The sequence below is a fragment of the Clupea harengus genome, chromosome 6 (genome assembly GCF_900700415.2).
Source record: "Clupea harengus chromosome 6, Ch_v2.0.2, whole genome shotgun sequence".
Lineage (NCBI taxonomy): Eukaryota > Metazoa > Chordata > Actinopteri > Clupeiformes > Clupeidae > Clupea > Clupea harengus.
The window spans coordinates 26,085,662-26,104,932 of record NC_045157.1 but is presented as its reverse complement, the minus strand read 5'-3'; the positions used below and the strand labels follow the sequence as shown (position 1 = coordinate 26,104,932).

The window sequence follows — 19,271 nt, the reverse complement described above, 5'->3', positions numbered from 1 at the left end:
TTATCATCTGAAAGTTTAGCCAGTAGTCAGTTCAGTCCTACCTCCTCTAGGACCTTCACTGCAGTATCACTGAATCAGTTGTCCTGTACAGTTGCATTCGTTTCTATGACATGTGAAGAGTGACAAAAAAACAAGCAGACATTTTTAGGATGGCAGATACAACCTCAAAACTCCTCAGCCTTGCCATACCCAATCTGCTCTGTCTACACTCCATGGCCATTTGGCACAGAGTTCATGCCATGAAGCACATGATCCTGAACACCCAGGCAGTCTACTTCTCCCATCTGGCTGAAGATACATAACCTAATGCAAAAAGCTCAACTTGGAGCCATCTGCTACACACACCCTTAAAGGGAAACTCCAGTAATGTTTTAACGCTATTTTCTCATTTTCTTGAGTCTACATTTTTACTAGGGACAAAAACTATTTTAAAAAAAAAACGGTCCAGTGTTGAGTTAGATGACTGCAAAACGGCTATTCAATGTAATCCTATGGGGTAAGCATACGCGTCAAAGTAAACTGCTTGTTTTCGACACTGACAGGCTCATAATGTTGTTGTAAGTGTCTGACAACATCCATCCAGAGGGATCCCTACAGAGACAGACCTGTGTCTGTTTACCTCAATAACTGTAAAGAAAATTACTGTTTCTACAGACATAGTTTACCTTTCTCTTCTTCTGGTTCCTTCTTCTAGTTTCTGTACAGTTATTGAGGTAAACAGACACATCTGCAAATGGACCCATATTACAGTTATTCCAAACATGGTGGTACCGTAATAGTACCTAAAGCTTAACATCACAGAACAAAAGACTCACAGAGGTTCACAGAGTCCTTATCCTCACAGTCACTGGCCTCACTTACTCCTGCTTTATTCACACACCACTAGTTTCTGTGTTGACAATGAAAAATAGATTGTATTGTATTTCAAGTGGTAACAAACTTCCACAGAAGAATACATGATCTCTGGTCAATTCATTGACCTCCTCAGCTGGTCCAGCATCCACACCAGCCATTTTCACAGATGTTTGTTGGTTTATTTCAGGCATATAATCTAAATCAGACTGAACCAGAATATTTTGGGAGAGCCAAGGGTAAGTGACATTGGAATAGCAACCAAAATAGCCTCTGACAGAGTCCAACCCATGAATGTTTTCACCAGCTAATTGGATTTGTTGTTTCTTCTCATTTCATTGATTTATTTGTGGTATTTCTGTATTGTGTATTAGTATATTTCTGACTGGGTTATTATTTACAAATATTAGGCCTATTAAATTGAACTGGTCTCTAACATTGTTAAATGGGCTGCTTTTCCATTTTCAGACAACCCTCCCAGACAAGTCTCCCAGACGTGTCCTGCAAATTATTTCAGCATGGATTTGTCTATTGCTTTACAAATATTTTGAATACATATCTTCAACTGGACAGGTTGATTGTTGTATGTCACAATAGAAACATGAACTTAGTGCAAGTGTTGAATCTAGAGTACTAGAAGTGTAAACTGATAGCCTACAACACAACATGAAACAGCCCTGCTGATAGACCTGCCACTGGACAACACAACATTATCAACACTGGATTTCCTGTGGACTCTGTGTCCCTTCCCCAAATGGTCTTCTAACACAAAGATGAGAAATCATTAAGAGTAACAAAATAAAGCAACAAAATCAGTTACCAGCTTACTGACTTCTTATGGCCACTAGATGGTAGTATATAACAATGCCAGGCCTTAATTCATCAGAGCAAAGACATTGACTATTCAACTCAAGACAAACTAGCATGTGGCATGAAGTAACCCATTTTTTTGTATCATTTAATTAAAATAATATGTGAATTATTTTATTTTCAATTATATGGTAGGCTGTGTGTTTGTCTTGACCATAACTCTGCTCAAAAAGGAGGCTGGTCATCTGAAAAAAAAAAAACACTGGTCAAGGAGAGAGAATTACTGGATATTAATAAGAAATGGACAACGTGATGGGGCTAGGGAGGGGTGATATAGAGGAGAAATAGAAAACCAGTTAAGCAGTGGGGATGAACAATACAAGCAGGTATGCAACAAAGCACGACAAGCAGGTATGCAACAAATAAACTGCACTTTCAATCAAAAGATCAGACTACATCATAGACAAGGTAGGCTATCACATCAACAAGGCTCATCATAGATAATGACAAGGACAAGAACAAGCTCCATTAAATAACTTCAATAAGCCCACCACACGTCAATGTTAAGCCTACGATGCACATCAATATGCATCCCTGCATTTGCAAATACTGAATTTGAATAAAGTGAAGCGATTCTCATTGTACACCCTTGAGAAAAGAAGGAAAGGAAGAGAAGTGTTAGTATCGCTAATAGGCCTGTTATTTGGTGTTAGCCTAGAGTAGACTGATATACCAAAGCTATAAACTTCAATATAGCCTAGGCGTAGGCTAGACTGTAATAAGAAATCATCCACAAACTCTTCTGTCATGGCGAGACCACCGACATTCTTTAATGTAGACGTGCCTCTTGTTCTTCATGAACTGATACGATTGGACATAATGTTGTTTAAAATGCTATATCTTAAATTCAAACAAGGCAAGAAATCACACACGAAAAGTCTCAGAGACGAGGCGGGTTTATGTTGCCTAGTTACCATGGTAGCAGGTTCACTCGAGGGCTGAAGTAGGGAAGTGACGAGAGGAGGAGAGCTGTTGTTGGGCCACGTGATTCAAGCAGGCTGGCTTGATATGTTTTGACAAGCAGTTAGGGGCAGCAGAAGCAAAGCCGAGAATTTGTGACAAAGACTAGCCTTGTGATGAAGCGTGTCCAGCAAACCATTGCTCGCGAGCTTCGTTGTCAGTATCGAGAGGGATTTAGACAAGTTCGGGTATTTGACGTCATCTGAAGTATCACGACTTGCGGGCTTTGGTAGACAGTCTCATAGCGCTGGTTAAAACTTGAGAGCTGCGTCAACATCCAGATCTAGACAGCTATATGAAAAGGAGATTGGCGTTTGGTGAGGCATAAAAAAGAAGACAGTTCTACATAAAGCTATGATTTTCCTATTAGATGGAGAGGGTGTTAGGTGCATTGTCATAACATAACGTTAGCGTCACATAATGGAGAGAATGATCCGTTGAGAAAGGGTTTGCATTCGAAGAAGCAGTCGGAATAGCGAGCAGAACCGCTTGCTCTACCTGTGCGTGGGGGTTGGGATGCCTCTCTCTTTAGTTGGATTTATTGTTTGTTAGTTGTGTCGCAGGCTAGGCAAAAGCCTCGCAGCTTGGGTTTGGGGGGCCGAGTAGTGGAATGAAACGGCTGCCAAAAGATGTATCTGTTTGTGGTCCAGGCAATAGCTGCTAGGCTAGCTACTTGGTCAGCGTCGTAGTTTTTCAGTTAACAGTTAATCAAACTGACAAGCTAATGTCTTTCTCTTTGGGGTGCTAGCTAGCCATCAGTTCCCAAACGAATTGATGGAGTAGTTTTTTAGGGAGACATCGTTGCGTTGTTTGTGAGGGGGACAGTAACGTTAGCTAACGTTACCTCGCTCCAGTTAGTTAGCTAGATAGTTAGCCAACTACTACTTCAGAATCAACTTAGAACAAGTCTGGGCAAATGCTATCTACCTGTGTCACCAAAGCAGGTTATTAAATAGCAAGCTCAAGTTAGGCAGACAAGAGAACTGCCGTTCTGCAAACGGAAGAGTGAAGCTTTGGGAATTCCTGTTAAACGTCAAGCTGGCGAACATGAAACCCGACCGAGGTAAATACTTTGAATTTTATGAAAACAAGATTGAACTAACGAATTAAGATAACTATCTAAACATTTGTCAGATGGACACTGCTTCATTGGAGTGACCTCTGACACAGACTATCTTAACGGTAACTGCTTGTTCTGAAAATGTGTGTCAAATAAGATGCCTTCACTCTGTCTAAGGGCAGATATGATGTAACAGCTGGTTAACAACACAAATGGGTACATGTCAATAGCGATGCCTTTGTTCCAGTAAACATGTCAGTGGCGTCTGGCATGTTGCTCCTGTCTAGTGATAATATGAAAACATGTGATGGATGTGTATTCTCTCCAATGAAAACATATAGCCTAGATTCAATTGTTCTCAAAGCGAATTTAGGGAACAAAGCGTCCTGATTTTTCTTGCTACACAGCGACCCCACTGAACAGCTGAGCAGGCTGCCTGTGTGGCTTTTAGGCTACTGTATAGGAAAGTGGACTGTTGTGTTTTGTTCATGAAGCCCGTTGCTCTCATTGGCCTGGTGCGGTTCGACAACCAATCGACGATTACATAGTAAACTTTTAGAGTAGGATCTCTTCGTCTGTAGCTGAAATAGGCTACAGACAAGTTTTAAACAATATGACAACAAATGTGTGCCAAAACGTCGCCTATCATCTGTTGTCAGTAATGCTGTTCAAACCAACAACTTGGCATTCATAGCCTCAATGGGAGATTGGAAGGTGTTGAATGATTTGTCCTGGAAAAATAACAGTCAACTGGCCTCTGTAATCCGTGATTGAATTAGTGATGTAAAGCAATCAGTCAACAGCATCAGTCTTTGGACTTGAAAGTGTGTAGAATTTCATTTTTGTTTATTTTTCTTTTTAAATATAGGCCTAACCCAAGTGGATACTTACCTCTAATGTATGTGTCTCATGTGTGTTTCAGCATGTTCTTTTCTAAAGTATCACCAAGTAGAAGTGAATGTTTGGCAGTGTGATGGCATGCCTGACCTCCCCCATAAGAAAAGGCAGGATTCAATTCTCTTCAGCTCAGAATTGTGGCTAGTGACCGAGTTTGAGCCCTCATGCTCTAGTCATAGCTATCCTGCACTCTGCAACAGCTGTAAACTGCATGGCCTTACTAGGCAACATTGCCATGTGTTCTTTGCCCTATAGCCAAACAAAGTACTAGCCCTCAGTTTGCCTTTACAGTTTGGAATCAGTTCCTGCCTGTCTCTTGCTACCCCCAAGATTAGATCCTGTCGGTTCTATTTCATGTTGCTAATAATAAAACGCGATTGCAGTAAAAGAGAGTAAGAAGGAAAAGAGAGACTCTTTGGAGCAGGTCCCATATGACATGCTTCTTGGTGCTATTGTTATTTGGAACACACGGTACTGTTCCTCTGATGGAAATAGCAGGCTATGCTGTTCCAAGGTCCCTCTGAACTCATGTGCTGATGGTCTGTTGAGTCACAGTGTAGTGTTGTTGTTCACAAGCTGTGGATAGAGCAGTGGCCAACTCGGGGCCTATGCAGTTTCACGCTAATTTGGCACAGGTCTGGGGCCTGTAGTGTGTTATTCCCCCTCCCTTAGTAGGGTATGTGTGAAACCAAAACAAACTCTTGGTTCAAGAGATCCAGATGTAGGATAAAATGGAATAAAAATGACACTTCTATTGCAAACCTCTTTTTTAGGACCGTTTGGCTCCCACAGACTATCAGGTTTAAATGTGAGTCCTAAAAACTGAACAAGTCCGTTCACAAGATGAATGTGTGTCTTCTCTGACTGGATACAAATATGGTAATTTGATGATTTTAGGTTTCTTTGGTGTGAACATTTCTGTTGGGAATTGCCTTGGGCTGGCACATGATCAGCGCTGTTCTTCTTTGAATGAGTGCCAGAATGTTATCTGTTCAGATGAGCCCTGTTTTCTCACATTTAACAACGACTTTGTTCTTTCTTGTGATGACTAGTAACAAGTTATACATTCTCAGTTCATTAGCCCTTAAACACAATGGCTCCAGTTGTGCAGTGATCTTGTACCCTTTGCTAGGTCTACGTAGAATTGCACGTCACTGTTTACATTGATCTCAGGGGCAATGTGAAGACTTGTTTTTTTCCATCTCAGTGTGTGTGTGTGTGTGTGTGTGTGTGTGTGTGTGTGTGTGTGTGTGTGTGTGTGTGTGTGTGTGTGTGTGTGTGTGTGTGTGTGTGTGTGTGTGTGTGTGAGAGAGAGAGAGAGTGTGAGAGTGTGTATCTCAGAAACAGAGAGAGGGTGTGTGTTTGTGTGTCTGTCTGTGTCTCTGTGTGTGTGTGTTGGAGAGAGAGAGAGAAAGGAGGTCCCCAGTTAAACAGATGATGTCATTGTTACTCATAGTTTTGGAGGCAGCAAAACCTGCCTGTATAGCAGTGGTAAGCTGTTAATGAACACAAAAGGGTATGTGTGAGGAAAAGAAAGGTGTCAGGCTTTCTCTTTGTTTAGTTATCATGTTTGTTATTTGTCAGTTTCCTCTTGAGGCTGTAACAGGTCGTCACAGGGAACCACCCCTCCCCCTCAGCATAGGGTGATTAGGCTCGTTAACAGCTGCTCATGTTCCGGGTGTCACCAGTGGCTGGACCTTAAGGTAGGAGTACATTCCAAAACAGCTGCGTTCGCACAACGCGGATGCGTTCACTTTTGTGTCCCAAAGTACGCTAGTTTTGCTGTTACGGACACGTCTCTCAGCACACAAGCTCAATCACAGTTTTTGAAATAATATCTCTATGTCATGTGAATCTACAGCAAAGTAGCCGTTGCCCGTAATCTAATCAGCTTTGATTTGAGGCAAATCTCTTGTTTTATCAGCAGATCTCCAGAAGTTGTATTACCAGGGAGCATACTAATGAAAATGCGCATCTGTACTGTTAATTAATTAATTAATTAATTAATTAATTAATGGAATACTAAATGGAAAATGAATAAATGGCATAAATAGATTTAGTTTTCTTTTGACCCTGAGCCAGTGCTTTAAAACTTGCATGCACATGCGCAGTCATAGCCCACGCAGACATAACATTTTGGTGCTGTGCGTGCGGGCATCCTGGTGAAGACATTTGCGTCATGCGCACCATGCCTAAGACCTAACCTAAGTGTAGCTGTGGAGAGCAGGAGGAAGCAACCTCTTGAAGTCTGTGACATCTCCGGCTGACAGACTTGCAAACAATGTCATATCTCAATCTCATTGAGCAGGAACATGCCTGAGGTTTATATTTCTTTAGACAACCTCCATAGCTCTAGCAATATGGTCTAAGAATAATGTGATCAAACCAGGTCATATGTAGTCTGGACCAAGCCTAGCCTATTCTCTCTCTGTCATCAATCATCCATGGCATTTATAAACCACTGCCATTGTGTGTGCTTGATCTGGCTCTGGATGTTTGTGTGAGCTATGCACTTTGCTCACGACACTCAGCAGGGCTGTGATGAACCTGTTTGAGAGGGTTTGCAATATGACGCAATGTACAGATGGAACTGCTCTTGAACTTAACTAGTCTGCACAGGTGATAATTAAACCTGAGGCCTTTAAAGCCCATCTCCATTGTTCCCAGTGATGCTTTTCCATAGTGGCCAGAGGCCTGTCGTCATCCTGCCCCCCTCCTTGTTAGCCCTGACTGCACGTGGCTCTCTCCCTGGAACTGTCAGGGTGATGATCTCACTTCCTGTGTGGTCGTGGTCTCGCCATGAAGCCCTGGCGGCTTGGCGCGCTCACCGCGCGGATGTGTGTGCAGAGATGGCACTGGGTGGAGGAGAAGCCATCTGGGCCTGCCGCTTCCCAGCACCTCGCCCTGCCCCATCAGCATGGCAGCCATCTGATGAGCACAGAGCCACGGGTCCACCAGTAGGAGCCCGCCAGCCATGCCAGCCAAGAGGGGCAGAAATAGAAAAAGGCCACTGAGTTGCTTTTTTTGTCTGTGAAAATATTGCTGCCCTTTGTGTAACTTTCATTTCCACAGCCTCAATGTGCAATCTCTCTGCCTGTGTTTCAGTAATACAGCTTCAATGTGCAATCTCTCGGCCTGTGTTTCAGTAATACAGCTTCAATGTGCAATCTCTCTGCCTGTGTTTCATTTAGCTTCAATGTGCAATCGCTCAGTCTGTGAATTCCCATAGTTTTAGGTCTCTTAATCTCCTGTTTTTTTCTTATGATTTTATAGAAACTCAAATGAGCGTTCTGCATCTGCCAGTGTTTTAAGTGGAAATGGTTGCCGTTGGGAAACATTTTACAATGTTCTGTTTTCAGCAGGGTGTGGAACACCATGAAAAAAAAAAAAGCCATTTGGAGTTTAAATATATTTAACAGTAAATGGGAAACTTTTTCAGTGGAATGAGTTGAGGAAAGCACTGTTGGCTTCAGATGGCCTAATTGCGGGATGTTGAGTTGAGTTGCTCAGTTTTTTTTAATTAAACCCTTTAATATGAAATATCATGAGGGACTCTAATGTAAATGAGTGCAAAAACATGAGGACTTTTTAAAGAAGAGATGTTTTTTTTTTGACTGGTCTCTCAGTAGCAGGTGGTTAGCATGAGATGCATCTGAATAAGGAACTGTCCATTTTAATGAGCAGTGACATCAGCGGAGTTGAGCACTCTTCAGCCCACATGCCACACTCCACTTCTGATTAGGTCTGGAGCTTTGAGAAGCTCAGTAGGGTCAGCCTTTGTTTCAGTGGAGGTTTGCCATTATGTCTGATTGGATGACCCTGCCATGGGGGTTGCAGTATGGGATGACCAGATGCAGTGAAAGAGCATCCAGTAAGTTCTGAATTTTTGGGGTGGACACCCAGCATTCTCCTCAGCACTGGGGTTGCATAAGTCCACAGTCTCTTGTTCAAACACAACAAGCCACCCCAGATAGCATCTCAGTCCCAGCTGTGTGTCGGAGCCTGAGGGCATCGGCGTTCTCTGTCACCTTTTCAAGTCAGCTCTGAACCGCCTAGCAGTTCCAGCAAATTAACATGGCTGATGGATTAACTTTAGCTCTAACGCAGCAATGCAGGAAAGGTCACCGGTTGGTGAAATGCTGCTGTTGTTGACAGTAGTCCTCACAGTTGAACTATGTTCTAGCTGATCATGTGCCGTGCAAGAACTTTTGCATGTTCTTATGTCTTTGCATGCTGTACTTAAAGGTTTAGTTAATGAGCACCTACAGCAATCAACATTTTAACCTTCAGGTTTGGCATTTAAACTGGAAGCCATTCCTGTCTGTCCCTAAAAGGTTAGGCTGACACTAAAGATTTGTAGTGTTCAAGAAAGTATGGATGTGAAAAACACTCTGGGAACTTGGGACTTAATCTCTGCTTGTAATGTGATCAGGTGGTTGACAGACCCCAAAGTGGCCAAGACTGCTGCATCTAACCATACTTTTAGGGGAGATTTATCTTTGAGTTCATCGTTGTAACCTACGTTTTGTGAGAAATTGGCTTTATTTATTATTATTAGGCTAGATGTAGATAAAATATGAATGAAATAAAGATAAAATATGTGCCTTGAATAAGAATTTGCTTGTTTCTCTATTTGCATTTGATACTGCACTATGTGGTTATCTTGTTTTGAATGTCACCTGTTCTTTTAAAGTTCACCAAAAAAGCTGTATGAAAAGTGTTAAGTGCTTTTGGGTTGATGCTGACCTGACCTGATTTATGTGAATATCCGATTGGAATATGTATGTATGTATGTGTTATATATATATATATATATATATAAGAGAGAGGGAGAGGGCGCGAGAGAGCGTGAGAGTGCGAGAGTGCAAGTCTGAACAGCCGTGAAATCTGATTTTTACAAACTAGCAGTGAATTTTGATGCAACATAAAGGTCATGTGTACATCACACGTACAGGAAACATGCTGGTTTAGTGAGTGAGTGAGGGAGGGAGGGAGGGAGCCAGCCAGCCAATGGCTGAGTGGTGTAGGCAAACATCCTCCGTCTCTGATGCTGTCTTTCTACACATTGCCATGTGCTAAATTAGCAAGCTCATTTAATTTCCCTTTCTGTTTTTTTTTATGTCAACCTTACCTCTGGGCTCAATGTCATAACTATAGCAACCAATGTAGCTAAGACTGAAAATGGGGATTGCCACACGGACACACAGATCGGATCAGATCACTTGCAATATAGAATTCAGAGAGTCAATCAGGAAGATCGGATTCTGATCAAAAGACTTCGGATTTGGACTGGCAGTGTGAAGCTAGCCATGGATCTGTTACAACGTATCATCTGTGTGACCCTAGCCATAGATCTGTTACAAGGCATCATCGATGTGACCCTAGCCATAGATCTGTTACAAGGCATCATCAGTGTGAAGCTAGCCATATATCTGTTACAAGGTATCATTAGTGTGAGCTCTCCTGACAGAATAAAGGTCAACCATCCCTTATTGCTGATAAGCTGACAGAACCAATGCAGTGTGGGTGTTTGCTGGGCTGTGTAACCAATTTCATATATGCTCCTTTGAACGCTGTTGGAACGACCTGCCTTGTGTCTACAGAGCCACGAAAGATGTCCCTGTTAAACGAACGAACAGCAGAAGAAATCGAGTGGGGGTGGAGGGAAAGACAGGGAGAGAGTGCTGAATGTGATTATTTTGGCAGCAATGTGGATTACCCAGCCAGGGGCAGACAGACCCAGCTGACCAAGCCTTGGAAATTGCTGAGTGTGCAGCATGGAAACAGGTGGCTTATCACCAGCCGTCCCCACTTCGGAGCTAAAGCAGCACACAGCAGGTCCTCCTGACCGGGCAAATGCCCCAACACGCCCCAAATCTGTGGCCCCCTGCTTAGACACACTCGTGTTTCCCACAAATCTCTTCATCCTCTCCTGCCCAGTGTTGCAGTCAGCTTCATTTCGAGCCCGAGGTAATTACACAGGGGAATCAGTAATGGAAGCACATGTGGAGCTACAAAGGGCTTTACAACTGGACATTTCCCGAGGCTTGTCCAGTCGTTCTCAAATGGATCAGAAGGATCTTGATGCACCATGCTATGCCTTGCTCTGGGCTGACCAACTTCCTAGACCCTCTGATCCTTGACTGCCTCCTCATCCCCCTAGTTCCCCTCTCATGTCTCTCTGTTCCACCCCAGCTGTGACACACCAAACTGGCCGATCAGTCGGGGGGATTACTGGCCCGCTCCAGGGTGCTGGATTGCAAGTTATATAATGAGCATTAGTGTGACAATAAATAGGATTCTCCAGCAAGCCCTGAATTTGGGCTGACCCAAGTGAAATGTACAGTCCCTCTGTACTGACTGACCTCCCAGGGGATGAGGGTGAATGAGAGCAGCAGCGCTGGGCCAACCCAGGGGACTGAGGCCTTGTCATAAGGATGTTTTTCTCTTGCCACTCTTTGTTGTCAGTCGAGAGGTACATTTGGCTTCAATAAGCAGAGGTTTGGATGACACTTCTGGAGGCTGTCTCACCTCCTCTGAAGATATTAGCCTCAACAGTACGCACTGATGGAAGAGAGCACTGAGTGGGTGGAAGAATTCTGCATCCCAAAGCAATCCACTGCACTTGTCTCTTGTTTCTGAAAAATGTGGCTTAAGCATAATTGGGGGAAGATGTTGCCAGGGAGAGGTCACATCTTCAGACGTCGTGGAACAATCTGAAAAGGGGGGGGAGGGCATCATAAAGGGGCTGAAAACAAAATCCCCACAGTGAGCTTAGGCCTCAGAGGTTCCCACACCCGAGCCACAGCCTCTCAGCAGGCCCTGAAATATGGAGCCTTTGTCTGAGCTGTCAGTCTGCTCCCGTGGCCTCTCTTATCCTGTTACGGCAGAGTGCGGCAGTGTGAATGACATGATCCACACTGATGCCTGATCCAGGCTGTCTGTGTTTTCAGTCTTCCTCACTCCAAGTGCTTATGTCCATCGCCTGTCTTGAGCAGCATTGTTGCATTGCTGGCAAAGAGGCCTATTATTTCTGCTCCTTCTTACAAAATGGTGCACTCACCAGTTGTGGTGAAAGGCATGCCAAATCCTCTGATTGCTAAGAGTTACCCATTAGGGTGAGGTTAAGATCTGAAACTGAGTTCAAATTATAAGACAAAACCTCTTCAGTCTGTCTTCAGGCAGTCTCACATCTGCTTCTGTAAGTGTCACACATGGCGGTCTGGAAGTGTAACATTCCCCCATCTCAGATTATGTGGCCACCGAGGAACCTCAATACTCAGACCCCATGCAGACGGACTCTAGTTTGCCTGAACCCGGGTTCATTTTTCACACCTATTTCACACCTACCCACTTTTTACATCGCGTGCACATGAACCCAGTGAATCCGATTGACTCAGCTGTAATACATCCCCCACGCCTGTTGGTGGCGCTTTGGTGCTACAGACAACGGAAGAAAACGGAGAAGAACACAGGAGCATGCTATCAAAATAACATATGACAGTAGTTGAGCTCCAACTAGCAACGTTTAGCTTAGCCGCATAGCCTACATTTAATCTGCACAGTAACACATTATGGTGGTTTATAAAATCAGTGGTAAGAGCAGACTGTAGGTTAAGCGAAAAATAATTATATTTGTTATTGATAATAAAGAGTTTAGAACAGTGCAACAAAGCAATGTGCAACATGACATGTCTGAGTTGTTTAAATGCCTGTGCTTTATGGAGATGCTGAGCTTGAGCAGGAGAGACCACAATGCAAGTGCTGTGGATCCTGAATGTTTCATGGTTTACAATTGCTTCCAATTTCATGGTTTTATTACTAACAACAAATGTAGGCTATTGTTGAGGGCTTTGTCCTTCACATACTGTAGGCTACCTCTGAAGTAACGTTAACGCTAGCTAGTAGCTATCGTTGTCTGACAGGACTAAAGCTAATGTAACATTCATCTGTTTTGAAACTTCCGTCTATAATAAAAAATCTTTTCACGGTCTTTTCACGGTCTTTTCAATGGTCTGTTGCAAATAGATTAAACAGTGATAGATTAAAGTGTGGCTTGTTAATGTCATCCCTTTCCTAACAACAGATAGATAGATACATCTGTATTAATCCCGTTAGGGAAATTCACGTGGAAAAGGAGCAAGGTAATAGGAAGAATATTTTTTTTTAAACTGGAGAGCTGTTATAACTGGCTGCCAAACTCACTGCGCCATGGCAAACTATTCAGTTATTAAATAATGCCGGTTGTGTCCGTTGTTCTGGCTGGTCTAATGATGCGATCACGTGGGGCAATCCGATTAGGTATGCGGATAGCGTGCAGACGAACACCAACAGCAATCGGATTCGGAGGTTACTCACTTTGGACCCCCGATTCGAGGGAGTGCGGATACAGTGTGCGGATACAGTGCGTTCGTCTGCACGATAGGGCTATCCGGACTCGGGGTTCACCGGGTTCAGACAAACTAGAGTCCGTCTGCACGGGGTGTCAGACTCTGGCAGACAGTAACGCCTCAGTCCACAATGCCGTTTAATTATGTAAACGGTGTTCTGTGAGCCCCTAAGCTATTTAGCAGCCTTGCATAAGATAACAGTTAATGAACTTCATGTGGATGATAAACAGCTTTAGCTATGTGTTGTTCTTTTTACCCGCAGTATTTTCTGTTGCACCCTTTTGAATAACTGCATCCTTATACCCATGGCTAGCATCTGGGCCTTTTTAAAAGCACAATGGAGGTACAGAGAACCAGCTGAGTTCACAGGAGCAGAAGGAGGAATTATGTTCTCTGCCTCTGCTGGCCCCTACACAGGAAACTGCACTCAGGTCTGTGGCAAGAGGCTCTTACCAATCAGATCCCAGGGCCTGTTGCTATGTGAGTTCTGAGTCTGCCTCCACCCGCGCCCCACCCCTTCCTAAAGAGTGGAAAAAGGAAGAGCACTGGAAAAGAAGCCAGGGAAACTTTAGGAGTTCTGTCGAAATGACCTGGTCAGCTCAGGCCACATTAACGATATGAGATGGCATTAGCCTGGAACATAGGCAGGAGGAAATAGGTGGAAACTTATAGGCAGATTACAAGCTTCTTCTCCCGCCAGAGTTAATGAGCTCTCTTAAATAGCCTCTTGGCAAACCTACTCGATACTTCCATGGAAAACTGTTGACTCAAAAGTAGGTTTACAGCTTCAGTTTAATGTCCTAAACACTGATTCACAGCCCAGAAGTAATGTTAACCATGTCTCTTTTTTCTGTTAGTCATCTTCAGTTTAGAAACCCCAAAAGGGAATGTGGAAAAACTGTTTTGTCATTGCTCAAGTAAACAAAGAGTCTTTTTGGCAAACAGTGTCATTCCAGGCACTGGGACATCAGATCCTGGGTATCCGAGCCTCACTGGGCTTAAAGCCTGAGGCTGCAAGGCGATGCCACCACACCAGAAACTCACACACACATTAACGTTTTTTGTGTGTTGCCAAGGAACCCCCCCCCCCCCCCCCCCCCTTCCCCCCTTTGGATAATAGATCCCCTGATCTGAGGGTTTTGTATTGGCCCAGTATTCCCAGCATGTTTGTGGCAGTTAATGAGGCATATAGGTGTGCCCTCAGGTCACTTAGTGAATCTGGCCTGTTGTCCGATGGCCAACCGAAAGAGCCAAGCTTGTAGGAGTCAGAGGATGAGCCCTGATTAAGATTAGAACTCCAGGACAAAGCTAAGATTAGAGGTACCAGCTGAAGAGAGAGAATGACTGCTAATATGTCTTCCACCTGTACCGTTTTGTTCCTGTATGAACACACAGGGCTTTTGTTGTCTTACTTATTGTGTGCGGGCTTGACTATCTGACAAGTTGGGCATGTTTGTGCGTCATCTTTGGGAGGTGAAACCTGTCTGCCTCATACACCCTCTCTGGCAGACATTGAGGGCTGAGGGAACTCATTGAGGTAGAGGAAGGGACACGAGAGGGAAACAGAGAGGGAGGGGTTAGCAAGTATGCAGGCAGACTGCTACAGTACCTCTTTGTCCTTGCTTGTCTCTGCTGAGGCGAGAGCCGCATTGCCATTCACCTCTATCTCTGGTTCTCCCTCTCCCTCCCCGTCTGCCTTTATCCCCTCCGCTCTTTTAACAGTGGAATGCCCAGTGTGGTGGACCCCAGACTGTAATGTCTCTGCGTGCATCAGTCTGTCATGTGTGCCGTTAAAAAGAGCCGGGCTCCAGCTGCATCTCTGCTCTCTTTTGTCCCACGGTGGGTAATGTAGGTCACGCTGGCCTCGGTGGCACAGGCCTACCCCAAATGATGTGCCAGCGCGCTGCGCATTAATCCTGCGGAGGGCGTTAGCGCCTGCTGTGCCAATGCTAGCCCCAAGAGAGCAGGTGGCACCAAAAAGGGGTACACCATCAGCGTGCGAGCGGGCGCAGACTTTGAGCACGCTGGCATTGTGGTGGCTCTCAGCAGCAGTGCCCCTCTCCTCTGTCCCCCACGCATGCTTCTACTCTCCCTCCCTGTTCTGGCGTGAATGATCCCTTTCTTTCACCTCCTCCTCCTCCTCCACCCCATCCGCATAACGGCAGCCCAGCTCACTGTTCAGCCTGCAGCTGTTCTAATGGCCAAAGTCACTTTCATCGCTATGGCAGGGAAGGAATTAATGGATAGCTCCAAAGAGGAGCCTGCTCTCCCACTCCCATTCAGCTCTTTCAGCTGGGGGTGCAGGACCATTGAAGGACTTTTTCTTCTCAGGGGGAGCGCAGCCATTATGCACCTTTTCACGTCATAAATCCAAGCTCTTCTCTCCTGACACCTGGAGCAGTGCCTGAATCCATGCACCATTGCCTGCCATTTGAATCTGCTGCTGCGCAGTTTAAATGTGCGATACGTTTTCATTTGATCTAGGTAGTAGTTTATATGTCAAGTCATAATGAAAAGACAGTTCAATGTGTTGCTGGGCATATTTGTGTCTTAGAGGCCTTTTTTTATTGAATTTCTTTATATGTTTATATTGTTCTGGTCCTAGGAGATTATAACACCTGAAACAAAGAAGCATGGAGTGCCAAGGCATTTATCTAAACATCACTCAGCTGTTTTATATAACCTAATGTTTAGAATAACATTATGGTTGGACTAGAATGATTTTTACGGTGACTTTCTTAAGGGGCCTAAGAGGGTCTGCCTTTCAAGTCTGTCTTACTCCTCATTAAGTGCCGCTGGTAAATGTATCACTTAGTCAACTTAGTAATTTTCAGCCCAAATTGTGTGAGTAGCTAGTGAGTTAGCTAATCTAAAGCTCTCCAAAAAGTTATGTTTCCAAATGTAATAGGCTAATGTTTATTGAATGTTTCAATAATGTTATTTTAGCACTGTTTAGCAATGTACAAAGCCATTTAAAAGACCAGCTGTTCTTCAAAATCTTAATTATTTCAATTTATCCCTTCAATTCCTCAGAAAGCTTAAAGTTCTCTAGTCTTTAAATATCAAAGCTACACATTATAATCATGAGATTTCTTCAGGGCGGTGTTGTTTTTCTGCCACTCATGCTCTTAGATAAAGCGTGTACATTGTTTGGCCAACCAACTGTCAGAAGAGCATCAGGAGCATAGTCTTGGTGTAGCAGAGGCCAGATGGCAGTTTAAAAATATCAATAACAACAAACATAACAATAATAACATGCACCAAGTTTGTTTCTTAGCTGATATGAAGACTTTCAACTTGTAAAGTTTCGCTGGAATGATCAATTTAGCTTTGAGAGACTGAATGTATTTGCCAGGTTGTTTTTCAAGTATGACATTCCCTTTTAATGGTCTTGAAGAACAGGCTGGTTGGTCCCAACAATATCTTGCCTCTCAATGAGCTTGAATGTCAACCTCACCCCTTTTTGTCTCCCTTTTTAATCTCTCGCTCTCTCTCTCTCTCTCTCCCTCTCTCTCTCTCTCTCTCTCTCTCTCTCTCTCTCTCTCTTCTCATTCCTCCCTCTTCACGTTTCACTATAATTTTCTTTTGTTTTGCTGTTTTTAATTTCTATGGAAAACAGCTTTCCCTCACAGTCTAGCAGAAGCAGCCAGATTCATTGGCAGCAGGCTGACAAAAATGGACCCTTCAGTGTCTGGGTTAAGTTCCTCTCTTTTCTTCTGTCTGTCGAGGTGTTGCTTGGTGCTGAATGAGTGCTGGCCTGACCACCTCAGGGTTGATGAATGCTGCTCCCCGCTTTCCTTTCCATACCTCCCCTCCCAAACCAAACACCCCCACCGCTACTCACCAAGCGTCCGTAGGGAATTGTGTTGTCTCCCTGTGGGCTTCTTCTCACTATCTTGTTGTGTTTGAGGAGTGGGTAGGGGGAGGTGGTTGTTGGGGTGGAACAGAGAGCATTATGGGGTTTGTGTGTTTTAAAAGAGAGGCAGAGAGTGTTTACGCCGCGGTGTATTCTCTCAGCTGTGGCCCATCACTCTTCCTCTCTTCTCTAAGGTCGGGGTCATCCTCCTCCTTTCCATCAGGGAAACAGCCTGTCCTCATGTGACTGTGTGTCTCGTGGAGAGTCAGGACCAGCTGAGGTCAAAGGTCAGGGCTCGGCACATTCCCTGACAGGCGGCGCAGCCTGATGCACTCAGCTCTGCTTAGAAGTAGAATGGGCCACGTTTGCACTCCTCTGGCAAAGAACATGTTTTGGTGCAACAGTCATGGTCGTTTGGACTTTGTGTCAGCCTCTCCAGCTGCACCCTCCACCCCGTCCTCCCCGGCTCTCTGTGTGTCTTTGATACGGCACGATTGGGTGCTCTGCCCTGCATGGGCTCAGAGCCCCCTGTTTATCTTGAGCTGTAACTATAGCCGCTCCTTTGCTCTCTGCCCTGTGCCCTTGGATCCCTTTCCTCCTAGAATAGGGCCTGCATGTGATGGTAGGTGAGCCTTGGGTAGACCCATAGTTTTACTTTATATCAGGGCTTTGCAGACAAAAGCAAACACAAGCCCTATCAAAATGTCAATAAAAGGATCACGCAACAGTTCTAGGTCAGTGGGACAGCGAAGTGTTTGTGAGTGTTTGGATTCTTGCGTTATCATGCGCCTGTCCCTGGTGCTGAAGGACCATGGTGTGCTTAGCCAGTGCTTTTAGCTGAAGCAGCGGTCCTGCCACGGCACCTGAGGGAGGGTTTAATAAGCAAGCTGCTGGGGTTAACCTTTGGCCTGTGCCATCACACAATCTTCTGGTGCGAGCTGTGCACTCATGTAAGAGGGAGTCCTGGTCTGTATTGATATGAGGCCAGTGAATGATAAGCCGGGTTTGTGTGAAGGGGTGGAGTGTGTGTGTGTGTGTGCTTGGTAGGGGGGTGGCGGTCTGTGCACGTTGTGTTTAAATTCATCTCACTGCCGGCCGTAAGCAGCTTTTCCATGTAGGGGTTGCATGTAATCTGTGGCACCAATGATGCAAGAGCCTCATGAGCTCACAGATGCGAATCTCTCCTGCCTTGTTCACCTCTGTCCTGCCCTGCCCTGTCCAGTTCTGCCCTGTCCAGTCCTGCCCTGTCCACCTCTGTCCAGTTCTGCCCTGTCCAGCTCTGTCCAGGTCTGTCCAGCTGTGCCGTGTCCCATTGTGTCCCTGAGTGTACTGCTGCAGGGGTCTTTCAGAATTCACTCTTGGCGTTCTGTGTCAGCAACTCTTCTGTTCTGTGAGCTCCTGCACAATGGAAAGCATGCTCAGCAATAGGGAATGTGTTATTTAGGCATAATGAATACATACTGAAGTCACATAGTGTTTGATGTTCTGTTGTGCAAGCGTTTGTTAGTGACCACATTTAATATAGAGGCTCTCTGAGGTCTGACTTTGCTCTGCCCTTCATGGTTGAAGCGATGGTGTGCCCTCTGCAGGGAGGGCCCTCTCACTGCCAGTGGCCCTTGGCTAGTTGTAATTATCCTCCATGCAATCGCTTTGTGTTGTAGCAACAGGCCCTGTATGATCCAGCCTAACTGGATTTGAATGCTCAACGCTCCAGTGAGGGTAGAGGCCGAGAGGGAGGGAGGGAGGGAGAGAGGGAGAGAGAATTGAAGTCAGTTGCCGGCTGACGTCCGCGGCTGTAATTTAATCTGCTGTGCGACGCTGGCCGACACCCTCCCGCCAACTGGAGCCCGTGAGCCGGAGTGGAGTGAAGAAGGAAACCGTATATGGAGCATCCCGTGCCCCCGATGAAGCTTTAACAAGCACAGGCTCTCTGGGAGATTAGATGAGCCGTACGTAAGCACTCTGCCACTGACCTGCCACTGGGTTTGAGTTCCCACTGTACCGCTGCAGGGCCGCCGCCTTCTAAGTGCTATGAGATTATCCCAAATAAACAGGACAATTACGGAATTATTCCGGTTTTGGCTTTGATTGCCAAACGCAGATTTCTTATCGGGGCTGTTTGGATCTCTCCTCCCTTTCTCTGTTGCTATCGCTGTCTGTCTTTGTCTTGCTCTCTCTCTTTCTCTCTTTCTCTCTCTCTCTCTTTCCCTCTGTGTTTTTCTCTGGTGGCATGGGTTACGTAAGCCCAGAGCTCAGTGCTGTGTCCTCCCTTGCAAATCTATGGATTTAGTGGTGCAAGAAAACCCCAACAATGGGGTCTGATTGTGTGTTCGCTGAGTGAGAGCAGATTATTCAATGAGCTTATCTTATGGCCGTGTGCCCTAAG

General features: G+C 45.0%; 1 protein-coding gene across 1 annotated transcript in view; it reads left to right on the top strand.

The window, feature by feature from the left end:
* Positions 1–2,647: 2,647 nt before the first annotated feature.
* Positions 2,648–19,271, top strand: part of fam214a (family with sequence similarity 214 member A) — a 30,756-nt gene continuing 14,132 nt past the window's right edge. Inside the window, exon 1 of the mRNA XM_012814944.3 lies at positions 2,648–3,745. Within this exon, the coding sequence (XP_012670398.2) occupies positions 3,730–3,745 (16 nt within the window). The 5' untranslated portion in view covers positions 2,648–3,729. The remainder of the gene's footprint in view (positions 3,746–19,271) is intronic.